The 21636-nt window shown below is 45.0% G+C and overlaps 4 protein-coding genes and 3 pseudogenes across 4 annotated transcripts; 3 read left to right on the plus strand and 4 right to left on the minus strand.

The window, feature by feature from the left end:
* Positions 1-282: 282 nt before the first annotated feature.
* Positions 283-1675, minus strand: LOC149096803 (uncharacterized). Its single transcript, XM_089280031.1, has one exon. It carries the CDS (start codon positions 1549-1551, stop codon positions 283-285), a length of 1269 nt encoding a protein of 422 aa, XP_089136157.1. The 5' UTR covers positions 1552-1675.
* A 1426-nt stretch (positions 1676-3101) lies between these two features.
* LOC149096804 (uncharacterized) lies at positions 3102-4192 on the plus strand. The gene has a single exon (XM_089280378.1). The coding sequence runs from the start codon at positions 3452-3454 to the stop codon at positions 4190-4192; it is 741 nt and encodes a 246-aa protein (XP_089136504.1). The 5' UTR covers positions 3102-3451.
* Positions 4193-4267: 75 nt separating this feature from the next.
* Positions 4268-6625, plus strand: LOC149096805 (uncharacterized; annotated as a pseudogene).
* A 1338-nt stretch (positions 6626-7963) lies between these two features.
* On the minus strand, positions 7964-8610 carry LOC149096806 (uncharacterized). Its single transcript, XM_089280379.1, has one exon. It carries the CDS (start codon positions 8608-8610, stop codon positions 8122-8124), a length of 489 nt encoding a protein of 162 aa, XP_089136505.1. The 3' UTR covers positions 7964-8121.
* Positions 8611-10676: 2066 nt separating this feature from the next.
* LOC149096807 (uncharacterized) lies at positions 10677-11108 on the minus strand. The gene has a single exon (XM_089280129.1). It carries the CDS (start codon positions 11106-11108, stop codon positions 10677-10679), a length of 432 nt encoding a protein of 143 aa, XP_089136255.1.
* Positions 11109-11116: 8 nt separating this feature from the next.
* Positions 11117-12716, plus strand: LOC149096808 (uncharacterized; annotated as a pseudogene).
* LOC149096809 (uncharacterized) lies at positions 12701-14303 on the minus strand (annotated as a pseudogene).
* Positions 14304-21636: the final 7333 nt, after the last annotated feature.

Raw genomic sequence — 21636 nt, forward strand, 5'->3', positions numbered from 1 at the left:
ACCTGGGGGGCCCGCTTCCTCGATATCATCAACTACCTTGGCCCGGGGACGAGCTACGACAAATGGGTGAAAGCCTACGGATGCGAGGCAGCGAAATCATGGTTCCCCTACGAATGGTTCGACGCCCCCGAAAAGCTCGATTACCCCGGGCTCCCAAAATACGAGGGCTGGTATTCGAAGATAAAGGGCGAATACGTTCTCACGCGGGCTGAATGGGAGGGATGCCAGTGATAACAATGGGGTACAAGGCCTGCACAACTCCCATCCACGTGTAATAGCCGGTTAAAGCTTTGCTCTAACGAGTATATCCTTTAGGGACCTGCCCCTTTTGTACGAGACAGTAGGAGGATCTTTGAATATCCTTCTAAGCAATGGTTGTTGTTGAATTAAATGCCAGTTCTGCATAAGTATTTGCTTTAAGTTAGGCACTGATGGGCGATATTGTGTGACAAAAGGCAAGATTCGCCTGTCTTGTTTACGTTTCTGTTGTAGGGCAGCTTTTCTCTCCTCAAATGTAATTTCTGCGAGAGTTGTTGAAACAAGAGTTTCAGGATACCCTCTTTCGATGAGATTTGTTTTAAATTGTGAAATAGCAGTTTTGAATGCTGTTTCAGAGGAGTTGGTTCGGAGAAGTCTGAATGCTTCGCCCTTGATGAAGCCCTTTTTGACCCCTGGTGGGTGGCAACTCGAGAAATGCGTGTACTGAAATGTTTCAGTAGCTTTGAAATGAGTTTTAATGTCTAGTCTAGACTTTTGTGCAAATCTTTCGCCTTTGTAAACTTTTGTGTCGAGGAACGTTGTTTCCGTGTCGGAAACTTCAGCCGTGAACTTGATAGTGGGATGGTGGCTATTTGATAGTTCAATGAACTGCGTGACTTCGTCTTTGTTTATAGTCCAGATAGAGAATATATCGTCAATATACCTTTTCCAGGCGAGTGGTTTTTGAGCGCTTTGATATAAGATTTGTGATTCTACCTTTCCCATAAAGATGTTGGCAAAAGCGACTGCCATTTTTGTACCCATGGCTGTTCCATGTGTTTGGAGGTAGTTTTTTCCAGTAAACTGGAATGAGTTTTCTTGAAGTATAAGTTCAAGCGCTCTTTTAAGATGTTGTGTTGGGATGGGGGATTCTCCTTTATAGTAAGATTCGTATGCGTTGCATACCGTTTCTATCCCCTCCTCTTGAGGTATATTTGTGTATAGGCTTGTCACGTCCATTGAGACAAGGATAGCGTTCCCTGGTACTCTCGTTTTTTCTATGAAATTGATGAAGTCCGTCGAGTCTTTAAGATATGACTCCTGTTCTTTTGCCATGGGTTGAAGGAGTTTGTCTACAAATGCAGACAGTCTCTCTGTCGGACCATCACACCCAGATATTATGGGTCTTCCAACCGGAGTTGGTTTGTGAATTTTTGTAAGCGTGTAGAACACTGGTATGCGAGGCGGATTAGGTGTTTGACAAAACCATAGTTTGGTCATGTCATCAATATAGTTGTGCTGGTGGAGTTCCTTAACTAATTGTTTTACCCTTAGGGATGTCTCTACAACCATAGGACGTTCAAGGGGTTTGTAGTGTTCACGGTTGTCTAACTGGATTTGTCCTTCGAGGATTTTATCTTCAGTGTTTAGGACAACCGTTCGCGTTCCCTTGTCTGCCTTTTTAAGATTGATGTTGGGATCTTCTTGTAACGTTTTCAACGCCTTTCGTTCTGTGTTGGGCAGATTATCCTTAGGTTTTGTAAGTTGCACTTCAGCAAGTTGAACTTTGACCTCTTCTAAGTAGCTTTCAAGAGCCACTGATTATTGAACCGGCGGAATCCAGTTTGATTTAACGTGGAAAGGATGCGGTTCGTCGTCTTCCCCGTGGAAAATGTATTGTAGGCGCATTCTTCTAACGAAATGGTCGAAGTCCTTCAAAAGATGGCGCCTTATTTGTGTTTCATTTTCTTTTGGTGTGGGGATAAATTTGAGACCCTTTGCTAACAAGTTAGTTTGGTCGTTTGTGAGGTCTATGTTCGAGAGGTTCTTTATGTGTTTTTTGTTTGCCTCTTTTTGTGCATGTAAACGATCGGTTCGATCCTTTTTTCTGCGTTCTTTTCGCTTTTTGTTTTGTATTTGGGATGGCTTTTTCTTCCCATGTCCCCGTTTTATAATACGAGAGTCAGAGAGTAGACAGGTATAATCTCTCTTCTGTTTATTGCTGTCATCTAATAATGTTGACAATGACATGATTTCGGCTCTAAGTTCATCGATCCTTTTTGATACATTGTTTTTGTTTACAGTTTCTTTGGGCGCCGAGCGCGCGAAAGCTGTTTTTTGGGTTACAATGTTCTTTTGTTTTTTGTTGGCCTGAACTCGTTTTTCTTGTCTTATGGCTGTGCGGAGGCCTTCGATGTTTCGATTGTGAAACCGTATCAGCGCTTGTAAATAGTCTTGCTCAGCTTTTGAGCGAAGACGTTTAATGTCTCTCTTGAAGTCCTCATCCGCTCTTATGCGGGCTCTGGCTCGGTATTGTAGCGACTTTGGACAAGTCTTTCTTTCTAGGTGTCTCTTCAGGGATTTTAGCGCTGCTCGGGAACGTTCAAGTTCCTGTTCCAGTTCGTCGGGCTGATCGCGTTTACGTTTGCGGCGGTGATTTTCTCGTATGGCTTCGCGTTCAACAGTGCGGGTAATTTCTTCTCCATCAGTTGATTCACTGTCAGATTTTTCCGCCTGGTTCGTTTTGTCAGCCTGGTGGTTCACATTCATCTTCGTAGCTCCGTTGTTTTCATTCATATAACAGTCATTGCTGGTTTGAGCGTGGTCAGCTAATAAACCCCCTGATGTTAGCAGGCTCATGGCCGTAAAAACTCAGGCAAGACCGCGGTTTCGATCCTTCTGGATCTCTTCAGTTGCCGATAAGGAGAGCGATAGAGGCCAATGCTCGGTATCACTCAGTTAATGGCTTGGTTTTTTCAGCTTTTATACTCGATAGGAGGATCGAAAATTCTAAACTTTTATTGGCTGATTTGTCACAAGTGCAATGAGAGACAGCAAGTTTTTCGATCCTATTGTACACAGCTTGATGCTGTGTTTTTTCTCATGGCTATAATGTTTTATTTTGAGCGTGTGTTGTAGATATCTTATGGGATAAAGCAGTGGATGTAAGGACCCTTTCTTATTCTAGTAGCTCGCCAAGTTTTGGTCACTGGCGTAGGGTATTTCATACTGCATTTTGCATTTTTATCCCATTTTTTTGTAGTACATGTGGAGATTGTACTTTGTTCACATGCTATAATTAGATTTGCGTAAAGTCGGTACTCGCACGTGATGGGACGGGGCCTGTCTGACAAAATCAACAGTGATAACAATGGGGTGACAGGCCTGCACAAAAAGAGCGCTTGAACTTATACTTCAAGAAAACTCATTCCAGTTTACTGGAAAAAACTACCTCCAAACACATGGAACAGCCATGGGTACAAAAATGGCAGTCGCTTTTGCCAACATCTTTATGGGAAAGGTAGAATCACAAATCTTAAATCAAAGCGCTCAAAAACCACTCGCCTGGAAAAGGTATATTGACGATATATTCTCTATCTGGAATATAAACAAAGACGAAGTCACGCAGTTCATTGAACTAGCAAATAGCCACCATCCCACTATCAAGTTCACGGCTGAAGTTTCCGACACGGAAACAACGTTCCTCGACACAAAAGTTTACAAAGGCGAAAGATTTGCACAAAAGTCTAGACTAGACATTAAAACTCATTTCAAAGCTACTGAAACATTTCAGTACACGCATTTCTCGAGTTGCCACCCACCAGGGGTCAAAAAGGGCTTCATCAAGGGCGAAGCATTCAGACTTCTCCGAACCAACTCCTCTGGAACAGCATTCAAAACTGCTATTTCACAATTTAAAACAAATCTCATCGAAAGAGGGTATCCTGAAACTCTTGTTTCAACAACTCTCGCAGAAATTACATTTGAGGAGAGAAAAGCTGCCCTACAACAGAAACGTCAACAAGACAGGCGAATCTTGCCTTTTGTCACACAATATCGCCCATCAGTGCCTAACTTAAAGCAAATACTTATGCAGAACTGGCATTTAATTCAACAACAACCATTGCTTAGAAGGATATTCAAAGATCCCCCTATTGTCTCGTACAAAAGGGGCAGGTCCCTAAAGGATATACTCGTTAGAGCAAAGCTTTAACCGGCTATTACACGTGGATGGGAGTTGTGCAGGCCTGTCACCCCATTGTTATCACGATTGTTCAAAGAAAAGGGCATGCGCACCTTCGCAGACTGGCTGCGTTACTACAACAATCTCGATGCGGCGCCCGGCCTTGAGGCTCTGGAAAAGATGAGAAGCTTCTACACCGAGAAGGGAATCGACATTCTGAAAGACACTGTGAGTATCCCAGGCGTGAGTTTGCACTACTTGCTCCGGGGGGCGGTTTAGCGGGGCGCAGATCTTCACAGCCCGGGCAAAGAGGCGTATGAGATGCTGAAAGAAGCTGTCGTCGGGGGCCGAGCCTGGTTTTCACAAGGTACCACGAAGCTGGTGTGACGAGGATAAGGTCTCATCGAATAACAGAACCGCGTCTTTGCAAAAAAATTGTCGGTTATGACGACAACGCTTTCTATCTTTCGACCATGCTCACAGAAATGCCTTGCGGGAAGGAAAGGGTCGTGCACTACGACGACGAGTTCCAAGCAGAGGTGGCTCCTGTACTAACGCACAGGCTCAAAGAAGGGAATTGGTTCGGATTCGCCGAAGTCGACATCGAGATTCCAGAGCGCTTGCGGGCAAAGTTTGAGGAGATGTGTCCTTTCTTCTACAACAAACGGGTTCCTGCCGAAGCTGTGCCGAAACATATGGAAGAGTACTTGGCAAGAACAGGCAGACAGCGCGGAGACGGGAGAAAGCTTGTGGGGGCGCTGTCCGCAGAACGGATGCTGGTGTACGCCCCTTTGCTGTTGTGGTACGTGAACCACGGGGGTTTACAGAACAATCGACTACAAACCGGCCAAGATCTTTCCCTGGTTCGTGGAGCAGGTGACAGAGGCGCGCCGGACAGGAGACGAGGACAAAAGCAAGGCGCTGCTCGCCGAAGTGTTCAAACGGCTCGGAAACAGCGCTTACGGGAAACTGATCGAAGCACTGCAGCGGCAAACGAACGTGATATACACGAAAGACGAGAAGGTTGTCGACAGAGCGCTGCGGAGCGCGTATTTCGAAGACCTCGACGAGATCGGGCAGGCCTACGAGCTGGAAAGCCGCAAGCCCCGGATAACAATCAGACGGCCGTTCCAGATTGGAATCGCTGTCTATCAGCTGGCGAAGCTGCGGATGCTGGAATTCTACTACGACTTTCTCGACAAGTATGTCGACAGAAGAGATTTCGAGCTCATCCAGATGGACACGGACAGCAACTACATTGCAATCTCCGGCGAGCGGCTCGAAGACGTTGTCCGGCCAGAGCTAAGCAAGAATTCGAGGCGGAAAAAAATCAGTGGCTGGCTTGGGACAAGTGGAGCGGGCGCACCCCAGGTCTCTTCAAGCTTGAGTTCGAGGGCAGCCGGATGATCGCGCTCTGCTCGAAGTGCTATTACGCCGAGGAAGGAGAGAGCGAAAAAAAGAAGTTTAGCACGAAGGGGATGTCAGAGAAGCAGAACGAGATAACGTGGCAGCGTTTTAAGGAAGCGCTGGAAGGCAGTAAGGATATGGCGACCAATAGAGGTTTCAGGATGCGAGACGGGCACATGGTCACTTACGAGCAGCAGAAGCTGGGGCTGAGCGCGTATTACGACAAGCGGTGGGTACTGCCTGACGGGATTCACACCGAACCAATCGGATTTCACATCTAGTTCACGTCAGCCGAAGGAAGAGTAGTGTTTGGAGGCACAACGAGCAGCTCTTCACGCACGAAGCCGCGCTTGGGGCCGTCGTGCAGATAGTAGAGAGCGGGTTGATCCGGTTTGGTGAAAGATCTTTCAATGCTGTAAACTTTCAAAGACCAGATTGGATCCGTGGCTCTTTTCACACCGCCTTCAAGCTCGCCGGGCTGGTAGAGATAACAAACTTGGACAAGAGAGGGGAGTATTTTTTCGCTTTTTCCAACAGGCCTCGAGTAAGGTGTCGACGGCCTTACATAAACAGATTTTTCTTTGATGGCAACGGCGGGTTCTTGCCGATAAGGCTTGCGACCTCGTTGTTCAAAGCCGAAACAACTTCTGGAAGTCTTTTCACCCAGGCAGTGGACCGCTGACCCTCAGGGAGTCGCATTTCCATGGCGTACTGGTGCCCGAACAACCGCTCAGCCAGGGTGCGGTTGAAACGTTCAACAATGGCCTGATCACGGTGAATGTCAACGCGCCCGCGCCGGATAAAGGTTTTGTGCTTGTCCATCTCTTTTGTGACAGCGCCCACGAATTCGCGCCCGGGGTCAACCTGCAGCATTTGAGGCCATTTCAGAGGCGCGCGCTTGTAATCTTCTGAAAGGCCTGGACGACCTCATCAGAATTTTTCGAAGTCAGGGGTTCGGCCTCTTTGTAGCGGCTGGCCACGTCGACAACAGTGAGAGCGTATTTGTAAACTTTGCGGCCACGAGGGAGCTTGTCGTGCGGCAGAAAAAGAAGGTCCGCCTGATGGACCTTATTGGGTGTGGTAACGTCGAATTTCGGTCGAGGAATTCGCCTCGGCGCGGGGAGGTATATCTGCCAGAGCGCTTGCCTGATCAGCCACTTTTTTGCGGTTTCTTCAGGTACCTTGGCGGCCTCGGCGATACCTTTCCAGTAGCCCCCGGGGCCGTAGTATATCTTTGCGAGTTTGGCGTCCATATAAGTAAGGTGTAAAAAAGTTTAAAGGAACCGGAAGGCTGCGTAGCCCAGAGCGAGCGCCCCGGCGCCTACGAACATGAGTTCACCCTTTTTCTGCTGCTCGCTTGGCTGATAGAAATCTGAGAACTTGGGCTCCTTGGGGGGTCCGTTCGTCAGGATGCGCCTGGTTGTAGAGTTTGAAGGCATAGTCGGTGTTGGTGAAGTTCTGCCTGGCCTGCTCCTTTGTCTGCGCGTTGGTCGCAATCCAGTCGAGAAGATGGGTGCGGTCGCGCGTGTATTTGGCGTAAGCCGCTTGGTAAGCCTCGAGAGCTTTGTCATGGCGCTTTTTTTCTTCAGGCGCGGCTTTGTCGCCCCCGCCAAGCGCCCTCGCCAGATAATTGCCACCGATAAAAGCCGTGGCGTTCAACACGGCCCCGCCAACCATAATCGCGATGCTCGCCATGGTTATATACAATCGGAAGCTTTTTTCAAAGCCTTGATTTATCGTGGTTCTTCTTCTTTTATTTCGCAGGTATTCCGAGTTGGCAAAAAAGCCAGTCGAGAATTTTTTGGGCTCGGTCTTGTATTTTTCTTTGGCGGCGAGATACGCCTCGGAAAGTTGATCGGTGCTCTTTTGTTCGTGCTCCGCAGTTTCAGGCCAGATGCTTGGCACGATTAACTTGAAAATAACATTGCAGGCGTTGAACATTTCATCGAAAGTCTCGAGAAACCTCTCGAATGCTTCATCGTCCCTCGAAACAGTCTCGTAAATGTGATCCCTGAAACTTACAAGACTTTCCATGGCTCAATATAATAAGATACTTTTATATTCAAATCGAAAAATTTCAAAAGTTGTCGGGGAGAATCTTTTGGTCCTCGAGGTACTTTTTGAGCGCAATGCTGCCCGCCATGACGGCGGTGAACTTCACGTAATTCATCGGGCTGTTGCTGGGATCGGAAGTGAAATTCTCTTTCACAACCTTTTTTGCTGCTCAGCCGATGCCCGCGGCTAATCCCGTGAGAGTTGCGGCCTCAATGACGGTCTTGACAAGCTTGTTGTCGGACATGGCGCGTTTGATATAAGTAAAGAACGAAAGTTTAAAACAAAATTAATCTGTCTTTCCCGCGGCTTCTTCTTCTTTTCTTGCCTTTTCTTCGGCCGTTTCACACATCATTATCTTGAGAAGATGTAATACTCTTTCATAAACCTTTTTGTTGAAGTCGTACCATACAATCCCTATACCAAAAATTGCTGCTGAAGAGATGAGAATCTGCGGAACGTCAACTTTCGGCATCGTGATATACTTAACACTTTAAAGTTTAAATCATTTTTTTTAATCCTTTTGGCTGTGTCGCGCGAGAGGGTTCTGGCTCAACACGCGCGGGCTCAAGCGTTTTTTTGTCGAATGCGGTCTTGGCCATAGCCTTGAGCTCTTCACGTTTGTAATAAATCCCGACCAGTGAAACGACTATGCTGGCAACAGCAAGCCATTGGGTGGTGCTAAGGCCGCTATTTTTTTCCCCGCTGCTCTTTGGGCTTTCGCCTTCTGTAGTCGGGGCTGGCTCTGGGGGCTCTGTGGCGGCTTTCGCCTTATTTTCCCCTAGAGCCCTATAAGCCTCGGCATCTTTCTTCTGTTGTTCCCGTGCCAGACGCGTTCTTTCAGAAACCATTTTGCCAGCAGCCACACGCTTTGGATTTTTCATGCGCTGCGTAGTTGGAGTTGGAGTTGTCGCTTGCTGTGTGATATCTACGGCAGGCGCTGCCTGGGTCTCGACCTGAGGCGCGCTCTCGGATTGTTCGGTTGACATTCTGAAACAAATGCGTATTCTAAGCAAATGAAAAATGTTTAATTAATAACAATTTTTTGTCACCAGTTGTTGATGATTGCTGACCAGTTATTTTGCAGTTGCTGAGCCGGGTACTTCATCAACGCCCTCAGGCGGATAGCCGTATTCATCACGAGAAGGGTGGCTCTGCTCCGGAAACTGTGGACTAAAATCAATATGTTTTGTGGTGATGAACACCGCGTTGGCCGCAGTAAGAAACCGTCCGCACTTCAAAGCAAGGTTGCCGGCCAGATTGGAGAGCTCTTTGTTTAAGATGTAGTCGTTTCTGAGTTCTTTTTGGTAAGCGTCGATGTCTTTGATTTTGACGGTCATTCCGACAGCTTTGGTTACAAGAAAAATAAAGCTGTCGATCAGGCTTTCTGTTGTCTTTGAGCCCACGTACGTCTCGTAGCGTTTGGTGAATTTCTCGACCTCTTTGTCGCTCAGGCGCTTCACCTGCTCGTGGGTTAGCTGCACTCCGATGGCTTCTTTGGCTTTGCCTGTGGACACCAGCACGGCCAGCTGCTCGCGAAGAGCAGGAATGTCAGGTCCAGCGGTTGGAACAATGCCACCTGCTGGCCCACTCGCCTCGGGCTCGGTTTGAAGAAGGTTCATAACTTCTGCTAACGCGGCCTGTTCTCCAGCCATTGTGCAAGGCTATATACTACTTTCATTTTTTTATTCAAAATAACTTTACCCCGTAGGGGTGGCGAAGCGAGAACACTAAATAAGAGAACTTTCGCTCTTTCAGCTTTGAAACCAGACCTTTGTACTCATCCGGGGAGAGTTCGCCAGCGTAATCATCAAAGATGGCTTTCGTGGTCCTGGCCGAGGGGGTGTAAAAGAGAACGATCGCCGCCACGTTCTCCCGGAAGGAAGATGTTATGCCTGTCATCTTCTGAGTCAGCACCCAAACGCTGATGCCCATATGCCGAGCAGAAAAGGCGAGATTCACCAGCTCGCCTGTACGCCCTTTCACATCTTTGGAGGCTGCGCAGTCGTCTAGGATTATGAGCGTGTTGGCGCCCACGAAAAGCCATCTCACGATCTTCAACCACTTTTCCACGTCGTGCTGCTCGCATACTATCACATCCATTCTTGGATCATTTTCACCAATTCTGTGGTAGGTCTTGTTGTGCGCGAATGTCGGGCAGATGAGCACGATGTAGTCGAACTTGAAGCGGAAAGGGCCGTAGATCTGGTCAACCACAAACCTTGATTTGCCTGAATTCGTCGGCCCCACAATGAGAGCGTTGAAAGGTATCTTGCTTGGGTCCATGTTCATATTAAAACTGTACAGATTCTAGCTGTCTGTCCATAACGTTGAACTGGGAGTCGGAGATTACGAATACATGGCATTTCACGTCGCCTGAGCCTTCGGCTTTCCGCTCAATTTCCAGCTGGACCCCGTCTCTACTGTTCACAATGCGGGTGCCGCTGCCGTGCATCGACTGATCTGCCATGGAGCGCATGTCAATCACAAGCCCGAACTTATCACCGGTGTAAAACTTTGTCGCATTCATGTGCTCGGTTTTATTTTTTTCTTTCACAAATAAGCGGTGGGCCTCTTCCCACATGTCCTTGCCTTCGATGCCGTCGTTGAAAAGTATGTTGGGCGAGCCGTTGACCGTGACGCTGACTTTCGTCAGATCCGGGAAGATGAATTTTTCTGAATCTCTGTCGCCCGCAGTATACGGCTTTACAAACAGGAGGAGGAGGGCTTATAGTGACCTTTGGGCGTTGACTTTGATGTTGATCTTCTTGTCAGTGCCTTTTTTGAAAGGCACCTCTTTGTCATGCATCACGTGGTCGTAAGCGAACTCTTTGGCGCTGGTGTAAACGCTTTGTGCCTCGTCCGCGAGAGTCTTGCTGCGGATCATTTCGCACTCAAGCTGGATGTTGGTCAGTTTGTATTTCAGCTGGGTTGTGTCGGAGCCCCTGACCACATGTATAGCTTCAGCAAGTTTGACTTCGAACGTGAGGTCGTTATAAAGGGCCTGGGGGTAGAAAACACCGTGGTTGGTTAAAATCTGGTGGTCAAGCCTGATTCAGTACTTGCTTCCGTATACCTCGTTCAGCTTGTTTTCAGCGTCGACGCCCGAGGTTTTCTTGTCTCCTGCGCCTGAGCGGATCTTGCATAGATCCTCGCTCTGAATCCCTTCGAGAATCATGCCGTCTCGCTTTTCCTGCGAAAGGAAAAGGTCTTCGAAAGTTTTGTTGATGTCATAGCCAACCGTGTCTTGTAGGATAGTGCCTGCAAACTTCACGACCAGCCTGTCAACGAGCGCCCGCGTGACGTTCTGAACAAGGAAGTTGTTGGCGTGCCCTCCAGAAAGGTCGATGTCAAAGCGAAGCGCTAGCGAGCCCGGCACCAGAACCTCGTTCCCGTTCAGCTTGGCCACGGAAACATACAGCTTATCCCCGGGGTTGGCTTCGGAGCGGATAAAGGTGATTCGATTGACCGCGCGCTCGGCCTTCATGGCGTATAATGTCTTTTCGTTGTGCGTTGGGCGAAGGTTCTCTGGCACTGATATTGTGTATAAAACACCGGCGATTATTTTCTAATTTAAAAAATAATACGCTTGAAATATATCGCTACGGCGGAAGACAAAGGTACAACCTTTTAAAACCCTACTTATGACCCACACGGTTTGGATGATGATGAAGAACAAGAGGTTAACACAACCCAACCTTTTGACCCCGTCGGTGCATCCACTCCCTACCAACCTGGCGCCCCCTACCACGTGGGTGAACAAACGGAAATGCATACTATGCAGCACGAGCAGTCCGGCCTGCCTGACACTTCTTATGCCGAGACATCATTTATTATTGGAGAAGATATCCCTTTCCTTGAACCAGATTTGGAACGGCAAGGTGTCATAGACCGGTTAAAAAGAGTGTTTACCCGGTTTACAGAAAATAGTTTTGCAATTATGAAAGGCACCAAAGGAAAAAACAAGGGTAAAATTGTTGCAATAGGTAGGGATGGAGGTGAGTACAAGATTATGAAAGAAGACGGGACAGACTTCATGAAAAGTTTTACAGACGCGTTTAAAGACAAACTTGGGCCTAGAGCTGCAGATGTCATTGTAGAAGACCGGGATACTATCAGAGAAATGAAAAAAGGGAAAAAGAGGCAGAGATCCAACTACAACAGGCGGAAACACTCGCTTCGCAAAGAGAAGAAGAAAAGAAAGAAGTGGAAGTTCTGAGACGTAAAATCGAGCAAACTAATGCTCAGATTGATGCCATTCAGGATAAACAAGGTTCGAATCTTGAAAGTGAAGCAGAGCTTCGTAGTCTGAAAGAACTGAAAAAGAACTATCAAAGCGATCTTGAAAACAAGAAAAAAGAGTTGGACTTGCTTACAAAAAAAGCAAGAAACATAGAAAAAGAACAAGAAAAGGTTGACAGACTCAGGGCCAGCATCGCAGCAAAAGAAAGTGAAACAAACGCCATGGAAGAAAGGCTCAACCAAACAAAACCTTTAGACGACCTTAAAGAGCAGGAAAGCGAGCTGCAGCGCCAAAACGAGGAAGACCAGGCAATCATCCAAGATGAGAATGCCTCGCCCTCCGAAAAAGAAGCCGCAGAAGGCAGAGTGGCAGAAAGAAACGAGGAGATCGCGCGTTTGCAAACTCAGATTGCGGAAAGGGAAAGGGGGCGGCCTCTCTTGGAAAGGGTCAAAGAGATCTTCAAAAAATATGGCGTGACGCTCACTTCTATTCTTCTCGCCGCGGGGGTCACAATAGGGGTTGTCGTCGGTTCAATCACAAACGCTTTGAAAGCCACCGGCAAAGCTTTGGGAAAAGGCCTAAAAGATATTGGCGCGAAACTTGGTTCTTTGCTGCCCGGGCTGATTGGATCGATTGTGAATTTTCTATTCAAAGCTGCGGGACAAGTCGTCGGGTTTCTGGCCGAGCACACCTGGCTGCTTATTCTTACCGCGGTGGCCTTTTTGTTCGAAAAATATTTTAAGAAGCAGCGGTGGCTTACCACCAAGCCATGAACAGCAAAGCCGATAATCCTACTACACCGACAATGACAGCTGTTTTGTTTATTTCGTGTTGCGGTGTTTTGTCTTGAGCCTTGGGCTCTATTTTTTGCACCGTTGGTTGTGCTTTCTGAGTTTCGGCCGAAGCTGATTTCTTTGATTCAGCTGTTGCGGCTTTGTGTATCGGGTTGGACGGGTGGCTGTTGGGTGGGGTAATTTTTGACGGGCCGCCTGCCATTAGTTTGAGCGCAGCTTTTTCTGTCCCCGGGTTTACCTCGTTGTTCACCCCAAGTTTCATCCCGGAGACCGCCTGTTTCAGCTTGTTGTTGTAACCGATTGTGCTTTCGGTGTTGATTATCATTTGCGCGGGCATAAGCCAGGCCATTGGGGCTACAGCAAGATTGAGCCTGACCTTCGCTTGATCCACCGCGAGCTGGTACCTTTGCACGCTCGCGGCCAAGTCGGGCTGTCTGATCGCGTCTTCCATCAGCACCAGGAACTCGCTTTGGGCTTCTTTCGCCCGGCCACCAGAACCGAGAATGCTGCTGCGGACGTTGACTTGCGCGCCCAGGATGCAGTAAACGAAAGCCTCAATTGACTGGTTGATTCTCGACAACCCCACCCGCGTCAATCCATTCGCGGTGTTGGGTGCAAACCAGTCGAACTGCCGATCTCCAAAAAGATCAGGCCGTATAAACTCAATAAGGTTCCTCTTAATCAGTTTTCCACCATCGTCGCTAAACTTGTTCCACCCAGGATACTTATAATCTGTTTTTGTTGGCGATTCCCCCCAAGGCTTAACATACAACACCCCCAAACCACTATTTGCACCCGAAGTAAACCTAAAGTCGCTTGAGGGGTCTATGCCGAACTCGCCGCATATCCTTTTGTACGAAGCAACGTCATAATGATTATTCATTTGGTCGAACGTCGGGTCTCCGGGCAAAGCGCTTATGCTCTGAACACCTCCTAGCTGGTACAAAATGCGCCTGACCGTGAAATACACGTGGAAGATATAGAAAGCTCTTATCTGCGGGGGGAGATTCATCCCGCTGTCAAAAATTTCGCGAGAAACTCCGCACCCCTGTGTCGCGCAGAAAACCGCGAAGTTGAGCTGTTGCGGCCAATATTTCATGTCTGACCCTCCTAACCAGTGTTTTGATTCGGTTCCAGAAGTGTGCCTGAGTTTGGTTTTTTGGAATATTTCTCGGAATTTTGTCGTGAAATATTGGTCAGGCGTGACGTAGATTTGGATTGCGTCGTTGAATATTTTCTTCAAGCTTGGCGCTTTTCCGTCGAAAGGTACCGCAGGGATGGGCAAAGAAATTTTTGAACCAAACGGCGCCAATTGATAAGGAAAACCCCCGCTGTCTCCCAAACCAAGCGCTTCTTTCATTTCGGCGCTCCAATATTTTCTGTCTGAGCTGAAGACGCTTTGAAGCGAGCCTTCGCTTTCTTTGAAAAACACCTCTGCGGTTACGTTTTTTTTCTCGTCGATCATTGCTTGTGAAATGAACCTGCTTTTGTCCGCTTTTGGAAAGCGGTTTGTCCACGCCTTTTTCTTCGCAGCATCTTCTTTTTTCAAAAACTTGGGATCTTGATCGATATCGTCCCACCAATTCGGCATTGTATTTGAACACAATTTTATTTGTTGAATATAAAAATGGTTGTTCTCACTATTGTCGCACAACGGAACGGCGAGACTATCTATTTTGAAGAGCCGATACCGAAAGTACATTTCATGAAACTCATATCTTGTAGTTTGTACAACAGCTGGGACACTTTGAAAAGGGAAGGTTCGGCCACCTTGGGGGTTAAAGACAAAGATAAAGCTGTATCAGTCGGTAAAATAAAGCCTGGGCATTATAGTTTAGAAAGATTGGCAAAAGAAATAAACGATCTGTTCGAAAAATATCAATATAAAGATTTGAAAACAGCAATAAACCAACCTCTTGGCCAGCTTGTAATCAGAAATTTTGGGTCTGGGGCAAAACCTATTGAATTTGATCGCGATTTAGCCAATATACTTGGTATTGGGCGAAAGTTTTTGCCTTATAGCTTTGCGTTCGTAAAAAGGCTTGGATCTCCAACGACATATTTCATTCATTGCGACTTGATCGACACAGACCGGAATCTGTTCAATGGCAAAAAGGTCAGATGTTTTTGCCTTGTTTGATGAGAAAGGGAAGCCTTATGAAAAGGTGAGCTACTATGGTTCTCCGCAACAGGTTTTGCGGGACTGTTCTACAGACGAGTTTATAAAAAGCATCACAATTAGCGTCAAAGATGAAAACGGCGAACTCTTTGATTTCAAGGGGTTGCCACTTCTTTTTGAATTAGAGTTAAATTAAATTTCTATATATACGCAATGTCTTCAGCAAATCTGTTACCTCCAAGCGCGCCGCCTGCCGAGAATGAAAGAAGAATCTATCCAAGCCTTCCCGAAACGACAAATGCCGAGAATTTCCGGCTAACTGAGATAAGTAAAATTGAAAAAGAAATATCTGCTGAGGTTGAGCATTACAGGCTTGTGTTGAAAAAATATAAAAAAGCCCGGAAAGCGCTTCACTATTCCGTGGTTGGCCTTGGCGCCGTCACGGCAGCTCTGTCTTCTGGGGCTGTTGCAACATCAATCATTGGCCGGTTGGAATTGTTATCGGCGCGCCTGTTGCCGGGATAGCAGCTTTATCTGGCGCAGTTTCCACTGGCCTGTCCGTTGTCAACAAGAAGCTTGAACGCAAAGTTAATAAGCACTCGAGAATCCATTCTCTGGCTATTGCAAAACGCGACTTGATAAACTGCTCTGTCTCACAAGCTCTGAATGATAATCGGGTTTCTGACACGGAGTTTCAACTGATCACACGTGAAATGCAGAAATATCGCCAACTTAAAGAGACTTTACGCTCAAACTTTGCGCAAATACAAACAAATCCAATCCAGCCAGATATTGAAAAAATAAGAAACCAGGTTCGGGACCAGGTTCGGGAAGAATATAGAAAAAAACTTGCGGATTAAAGCACAAATTTGAACTAAATTTTGAGCGAAAAAACACAAAACTATCTCTAAGTCTTATTAAAAACAGGTGATTGTGATATTTGTCATGTCACAAAAATAGCATTGAACTTTCGAGAAGGTTACTCACTAGACGCAGTCAAGTGCGAAATAGGGAAAATCCCTTGATCAGCTGTTTCTTTTAATCGCTCTAGTGAAATCTCTTTGTTCTACCGCGTATCGTGCCCAATTTTTCCTCGAAAAAAGGCGAAAAGTGTTATTTTTATTGACCAGGCCGGGAAGAAATACCGTATTCTAACAAACTGTGAACAAAAAATAGAAATGTGACTGTAAAATTCCTCTTGGCTTCAACATTCCTGATGGCTTTGAAAATTCCTGATGGCTTCAACTGAAGCCAAGAGGAATGCAACCAGCTTTAACTGAAGCCATCAGGAATTCGTAATGGGAAGCTGTAGTCTGAAGGCCTTAAACAACCGGAAGCGCGTCATGAAAGCAATCAACAACTTCGCGTGTAATATCACGCGCGTCTCAGCCACTTAGACGTGAAATATTCATTCACAAGAAACGCAATCAAGTGAACACTGACAATCATGTTTTTATAATATGCAAACGAAGCCGTGGATTTTTAAATGTTAATTCGACCGGAGGTTATATCGTCGCCGCCTTTTTTCGCTAACGCTCCCTGCCAAAAAGGAACCACTCGTGCCAATTGTAACCGTTCCAGGAGCATATTTTCAAAAAATTCTTGTAATCGAGGTCGGCTTCTATGAGAAGTTTTGGCTCCTTCGGCGGCCTTACCGAGGGATTATGAATAGTTCCCTCACTTTCGAAACAGGGGAAACAGCAACCCTCGAAATAACAGTTCAGATATTCAACGCAAATTACCATTCTCACAATTTGCTGCTTGAATTCGCAGAATGGCAGTTTTAAGATATTCTTGTGAACCTTGTCCCAACCCAAATCCGCTCGCTGGCAAAGCTTTATGGTGACAGAATATTTGTAAATTTTCTCGCGAAGCTCTGGAGGGACGTTTTGAATTGCCTCGGAAAGTTCGCAGCTCTCTTTCCGGCCCCGCATCAGCCACGCGCACTTGTTTGTTGCTCGAGACATCGCGGCTCGGGCGGTATAACAGCGGGCTCGTTTGTCTCCAATTGTGCCCCTCCCTCCCTTAGTAGTATATAGGGTAGTCGACAAATACTGTTTCAAAGAGGAAGAAGTATTTCCCGTTTTACAGCCCCCTGGTTCAACCGAACCGAGCTTGTGAGGTTCGGACTTAAAGCTGGGGGCTGAAAAACGAGGAAATACGTCTTCCTCTGCGAAACGGTATTTGTCGACTACCCTATATACTACTCCTTAAGCTAATTATAACGCTGTGACAGCAATGATTAATCCCTCGCACATTGTCTTCTCCAATATTTGACTCTATTATTCGAGTTGTTATAAAGTTAAGCTTTATAAAAGTTATATGTAGCTGACTCCTGGAGACCTGCAACAATAATCAACCCAATTGCAAAATGTATGCTGAGGTAGACTTAGCTTATAACGTACTTATTGCCAGTGCCTTAGACAACACGTTTTCTTTATTTCCACTCCATTTCTTAATTAGCCACAGTGGTCTGGTCCAAATGTTTGCAGTGTCTTTTTTTTCATTCATTGTTAGTATTACTTTTTCGTTTTATTGTATAGACTTCAATTGAATCGCGTTTGTCCCATATATTTTCTAAATTGACTACCCTTAGTCTATAATATTAGTGTTGAATGCTAAAGGGTGTCGGTTGTGACATCCATCAGATGTTCAGTCATCATTTAGCAAACTATTTCTTATTGGTAGTAACACCAAAATCTTAGATCTTAGATTTTTAAGAGCTGACGCTACTGTAATCATGGAATCAAAAAAGCCGCCCATATCATCGTAAAAACGTTTTTATCATTTTCGTGACACAATAAGTTACGATAGCAACAGTACTAGTATGACCTGCTAAAAGCATACTCTTTATTTTAACTTTCACTACTAATATGCTCAATAACTCAAAAACGAGCTCGGTGAACCCCTTTTTATTATTGCATTTTGATCAGCAGGATTAGATGCAAGCTTTGGCAAAGTTTAAAAAAACTCTGTACGTAGGGTTAAGAGCCACCTTAAATTTTTGAAAATTTAAGGTGGTTTTGAACCCCGAGAACAGAATTTTTTAAACTTTGCTAAAGTTTGCGTCTAATTCTGCTCATCAAAATTCGACGATAGAAAATCGGAGTCTCGGAGCTTATTAAGAGGTGCCCTCTGTAATTTTCAACTATGGCCATTTGGACTAGAAAAAATCAAATTCCTCAAACTTTCTCAGATGAATGGTCTAGATAAGTGATTCACAAAAATATAACTTTCAGTTCAATTCGATTCGTATTTTAGCGCTGGGGCCACCATCTTGGTTTTGCCCCTCTGAGAGGGCTTTTAGCGGCCATTTTAGGGCACATTTTTAACAATTTGCCATACAAAGAAAACGATCTAACTCCGGGTAAAAACCCTCTATTCGAGACAAGCAAATGTTTCTTGTTACATTGAGAGGCTGTTTTGGCAATTTGATCATCACCTGATTTTTCTACAGAATTTTAAATTTCTTCCCTTTCGGATTACTCATGAAGCGCCATAAAAAAGGCGAAGTTTAAAGGAAAATATCGCCAAAAGTACATCACTTGAGATCCCAAAACTACCCTCCACTTAAAGAGCAATGTCTCACCTGTGAAAACATGCAATAAAATTTTGGGGCAGTTAAAACTGTAAAATGTTAGAAGAAGAAGTTTAAGCTGTGTTTTTGTCAACAAAGACCGCTGTCCTAATTAGCATAATACCGTGAAAATAACGATGCACAGAGAAAATAATGATATATTCCACTTATCTCGCGACATGTCGACAACTGGATGTTCCACGATGCCTCATGTTATATTTCCAGTATGTTTCAGCCACATTTTCGGTGATTAGTGTACGAAATCACTCTCAGACATCGCCACGGTTAAGCAGATTTCAACTCTCCGAAGCCCGCTTCATAACATCTATCAATATTATTTGTCTTTCGCCTCATAAGCCGCCGTTTACAAGAAGTTTAACAATTTGCTGAGATCCTAACTGACCCAGAAGTCTGTTAGCAGCCTTTAAAATCGTCCTTTTAATCAACGATTCTCATCAAGAACTCGTTTAAGCTCAGTTCTCTTTTGATCTGTTATGCACCCGCCATTATTCCACAGATTGCGTTACATTTGACAAATGCGCATTCCAACGGGTAGGGGTAGGGTGGGTAGGAAGTAAAAATGTAACCGGCATTAAAGCCATTTTACGCATTTCTGTGAAAAGAAAAGAAAAAAGAAAACGATAGACAGTATCAGGTCAAAAGATTATGATCTGTGTATCTTGATCAGCTTTATCAGTTCATCAGTGGGGCCCTATTAGGGGTTTTCGTGATACTGGATATTTGGGTAAAACGTTAATAGGATGCAAGAAATTTAGGGGAAATATTAATGAGGTAGAGCATGTTTAGATCAGATAAAACAGGATATTAATTGAGTAGGAAATCGTTGAGCTGGATTTAACAGGATACAAGATATTTAGGACAAAAATTAACAGGATAAGGGATACACCGACACCCCCCCCCCCCCCTCCCCCTCTCCCACTATGGGGCCTCAACAATGGTCAGCTATTTAGGATGAAATAAATGTATGTCAACTGCTATAAGCATATATTCTGGACTCTTAGTACTTATATCACGGTGGAATATGAAAGTTTTGTATCAGATTTTAGGGGTTTTAAGGTTAGGTAACGTAGCTCCTTGTTAGTAATTTCGAAGCCCACACTTGTTACACTGAATGGATAGATAAAGACGGGGCTGGAGAAATAAACAGAGAATGAAATGTGTCCCGAATTCTGTACCGTTTAACACGAATTTCTTACATGGCAACCTTTGTGTCTGTAAAGAGATCGAGACACAACATTTCACACTATATTTGTAAACAACTATCCTAATCTCACTGACAGCCATTAGTTTTTGACGAGAATTTTCATTTATTACAAATAGAATACGGGTAGAACTCCAATAAAAAGCCTCTTCCTTGTGTTTTTTTTGTTCAGCATTATACTTGTGTCTTTCGCTGGCCGAAATGCCATCAAATGGTGAGAAAGGCAACAGACTGACAAGCAGTGCGCAAGAAAAGTTTTTCCCGGGTCAGGAAACGGCCATAAAAGTCGAAGCAATTACTGTAGCACAAAAGATGAGGCGCTCAAAAGATGAGGCCAGAATTAGGCGGTTCACCTGTGATGAGTTCCTGACTCCTTGCCACGTTTAATCCTTCCTTTCGAAAATGGCTTCAAAGCTTAGAAACAGACAGGAGAAGGTCCTCCAAGAAGACACAACAACCGCTGAGAATCAAGCTGCAGATATTTTTGACAAGTGTCAGTTAACTCATCCAATTGCTTATGACTCATTCAACTTGTGTGCCTTAAACGCATCTACAATGTCTTTAAAAAGCTAAGCGTCAACATTAGTGCTTCGCTTGATAGATGCGGGTATTTTAAAGCGCCCTGCATAGGGTTGAAAACTAGTCTTGTGCAGACATGCAGCTGTGCTCCATCACAGAACTGAACGACATTAGCGGTTGTGGGGTGCCTCAGGCTCATAACGAATGGTGCCTACAAAATACAAACGTGTTTCCGCCAGATTAAGAAAACGTGAAAAGGTAGATCTTAGCCAGGGTTATTAGAATCCACAAAGAAAACTGGGGGTAGTCATTAATTTTTCCGAGATAATTAGCTAATGCTGACGGTAGCATTTTTCTGAAAAAAAAGTAAAGATATTTCTTCACAGATTCTCCTAAGGTTCGCCTTTACATGCAGAAAAGTAAACATATTAAAAAACATCTTTAAACTACGTGGTAATTGGTAACATTAAACCACTTTTGATATGTATTTAATAACAGAATCGTCGCAACATCACTCCTCTGGCTTAACCAAAATACAGTCTACATAACTTTTCCTCGCAGCCAAAAACTAATGCATTGTCGAATAGGCTTGCCACTTCCAATTCATACCATGAAATGTACTGTAATCACCCCTTTGTTAAAAGTTAAATGAGTTGTTTCATCCTTTCGAAAACTTTGTCGGTGTCCGTTACTTTTTTTCTTGTTACTTTCCAAGTAAATTAAGCATTGACGTCTCTCGCAGTTGTTTTGCGCGCGCATTATGCCATCTACAGTTGAAATTCAGTATGATTTTTTCTACGGATACGATAAAAGGTAGTTTTTCAGCTGGGAACCGCTCACAGTTAGTGCTTAGCGATATGCTGCTTTTCTGGTAATCCCGGTTTTAGTACAGGTTCGTAATTTTAGTGCGAAATTTGTTTCGGCCAAAACAGAATTTTTTTTTAAGTCGCACGCTTGGTAGGGTAGTTAATTACGTCACTAGTTCCAACCCAAGCGAGCGCCTGGCGTTTAAACCATGCCTAAAAAAGAAGGTACCGTCCTTAACTGCCCTTCAGTAATTTTCTGAACATTTTCTTTCCTGATGGAAAAGTGACACGGCTAAGAAAATGTAAGAAGTTTTAATAAAACGTCGCTTATCATTACTTCCTGCGCACTATTCGTCAGCCTGTTGTCTTTTGCAAAATTTGATGGCACTTCCGGCAGCGAAAGACACAACTGTCCCGCTTTATCTGATCTAAACATGCTCTACCGCATTAATTTTTCCCCTAAATTTCTTGCATCCTGTTAATTTTTTACCCAAATATCCAGTCTCCTGAAAACCCCTAATAGAGCCTCACTGATGAACTGATAAAGCTGATCAAGATACACAGATCATAATCTTTTGACTTGATACTGTCTATCGTTTTCTTTTTTTTCTATTTTTTTTAAATACACGACCCCCCCCCCCCCCCCCACCCTACCCTGCAAAAATAACCTAGAAAATACCTGCAAGCAGAAGCTCATGTTCAAATCATTCTGGGAAAGCCAGTAACTAGTTTAGC

Source organism: Orbicella faveolata, unplaced genomic scaffold (assembly GCF_042242905.1).
Source record: "Orbicella faveolata isolate gen_17 unplaced genomic scaffold, um_ofav_v1 contig_47, whole genome shotgun sequence".
Lineage (NCBI taxonomy): Eukaryota > Metazoa > Cnidaria > Anthozoa > Scleractinia > Merulinidae > Orbicella > Orbicella faveolata.

What these genes read in the sequence shown, in the direction of transcription:
- LOC149096803 (XM_089280031.1), bottom strand. Translation starts at nt 1,551, where the DNA reads ATGGTTGTAGAGACATCCCTAAGGGTAAAACAATTAGTTAAGGAACTC.
- LOC149096804 (XM_089280378.1), top strand. Translation starts at nt 3,452, where the DNA reads ATGGGTACAAAAATGGCAGTCGCTTTTGCCAACATCTTTATGGGAAAG.
- LOC149096806 (XM_089280379.1), bottom strand. Translation starts at nt 8,610, where the DNA reads ATGTCAACCGAACAATCCGAGAGCGCGCCTCAGGTCGAGACCCAGGCA.
- LOC149096807 (XM_089280129.1), bottom strand. Translation starts at nt 11,108, where the DNA reads ATGAAGGCCGAGCGCGCGGTCAATCGAATCACCTTTATCCGCTCCGAA.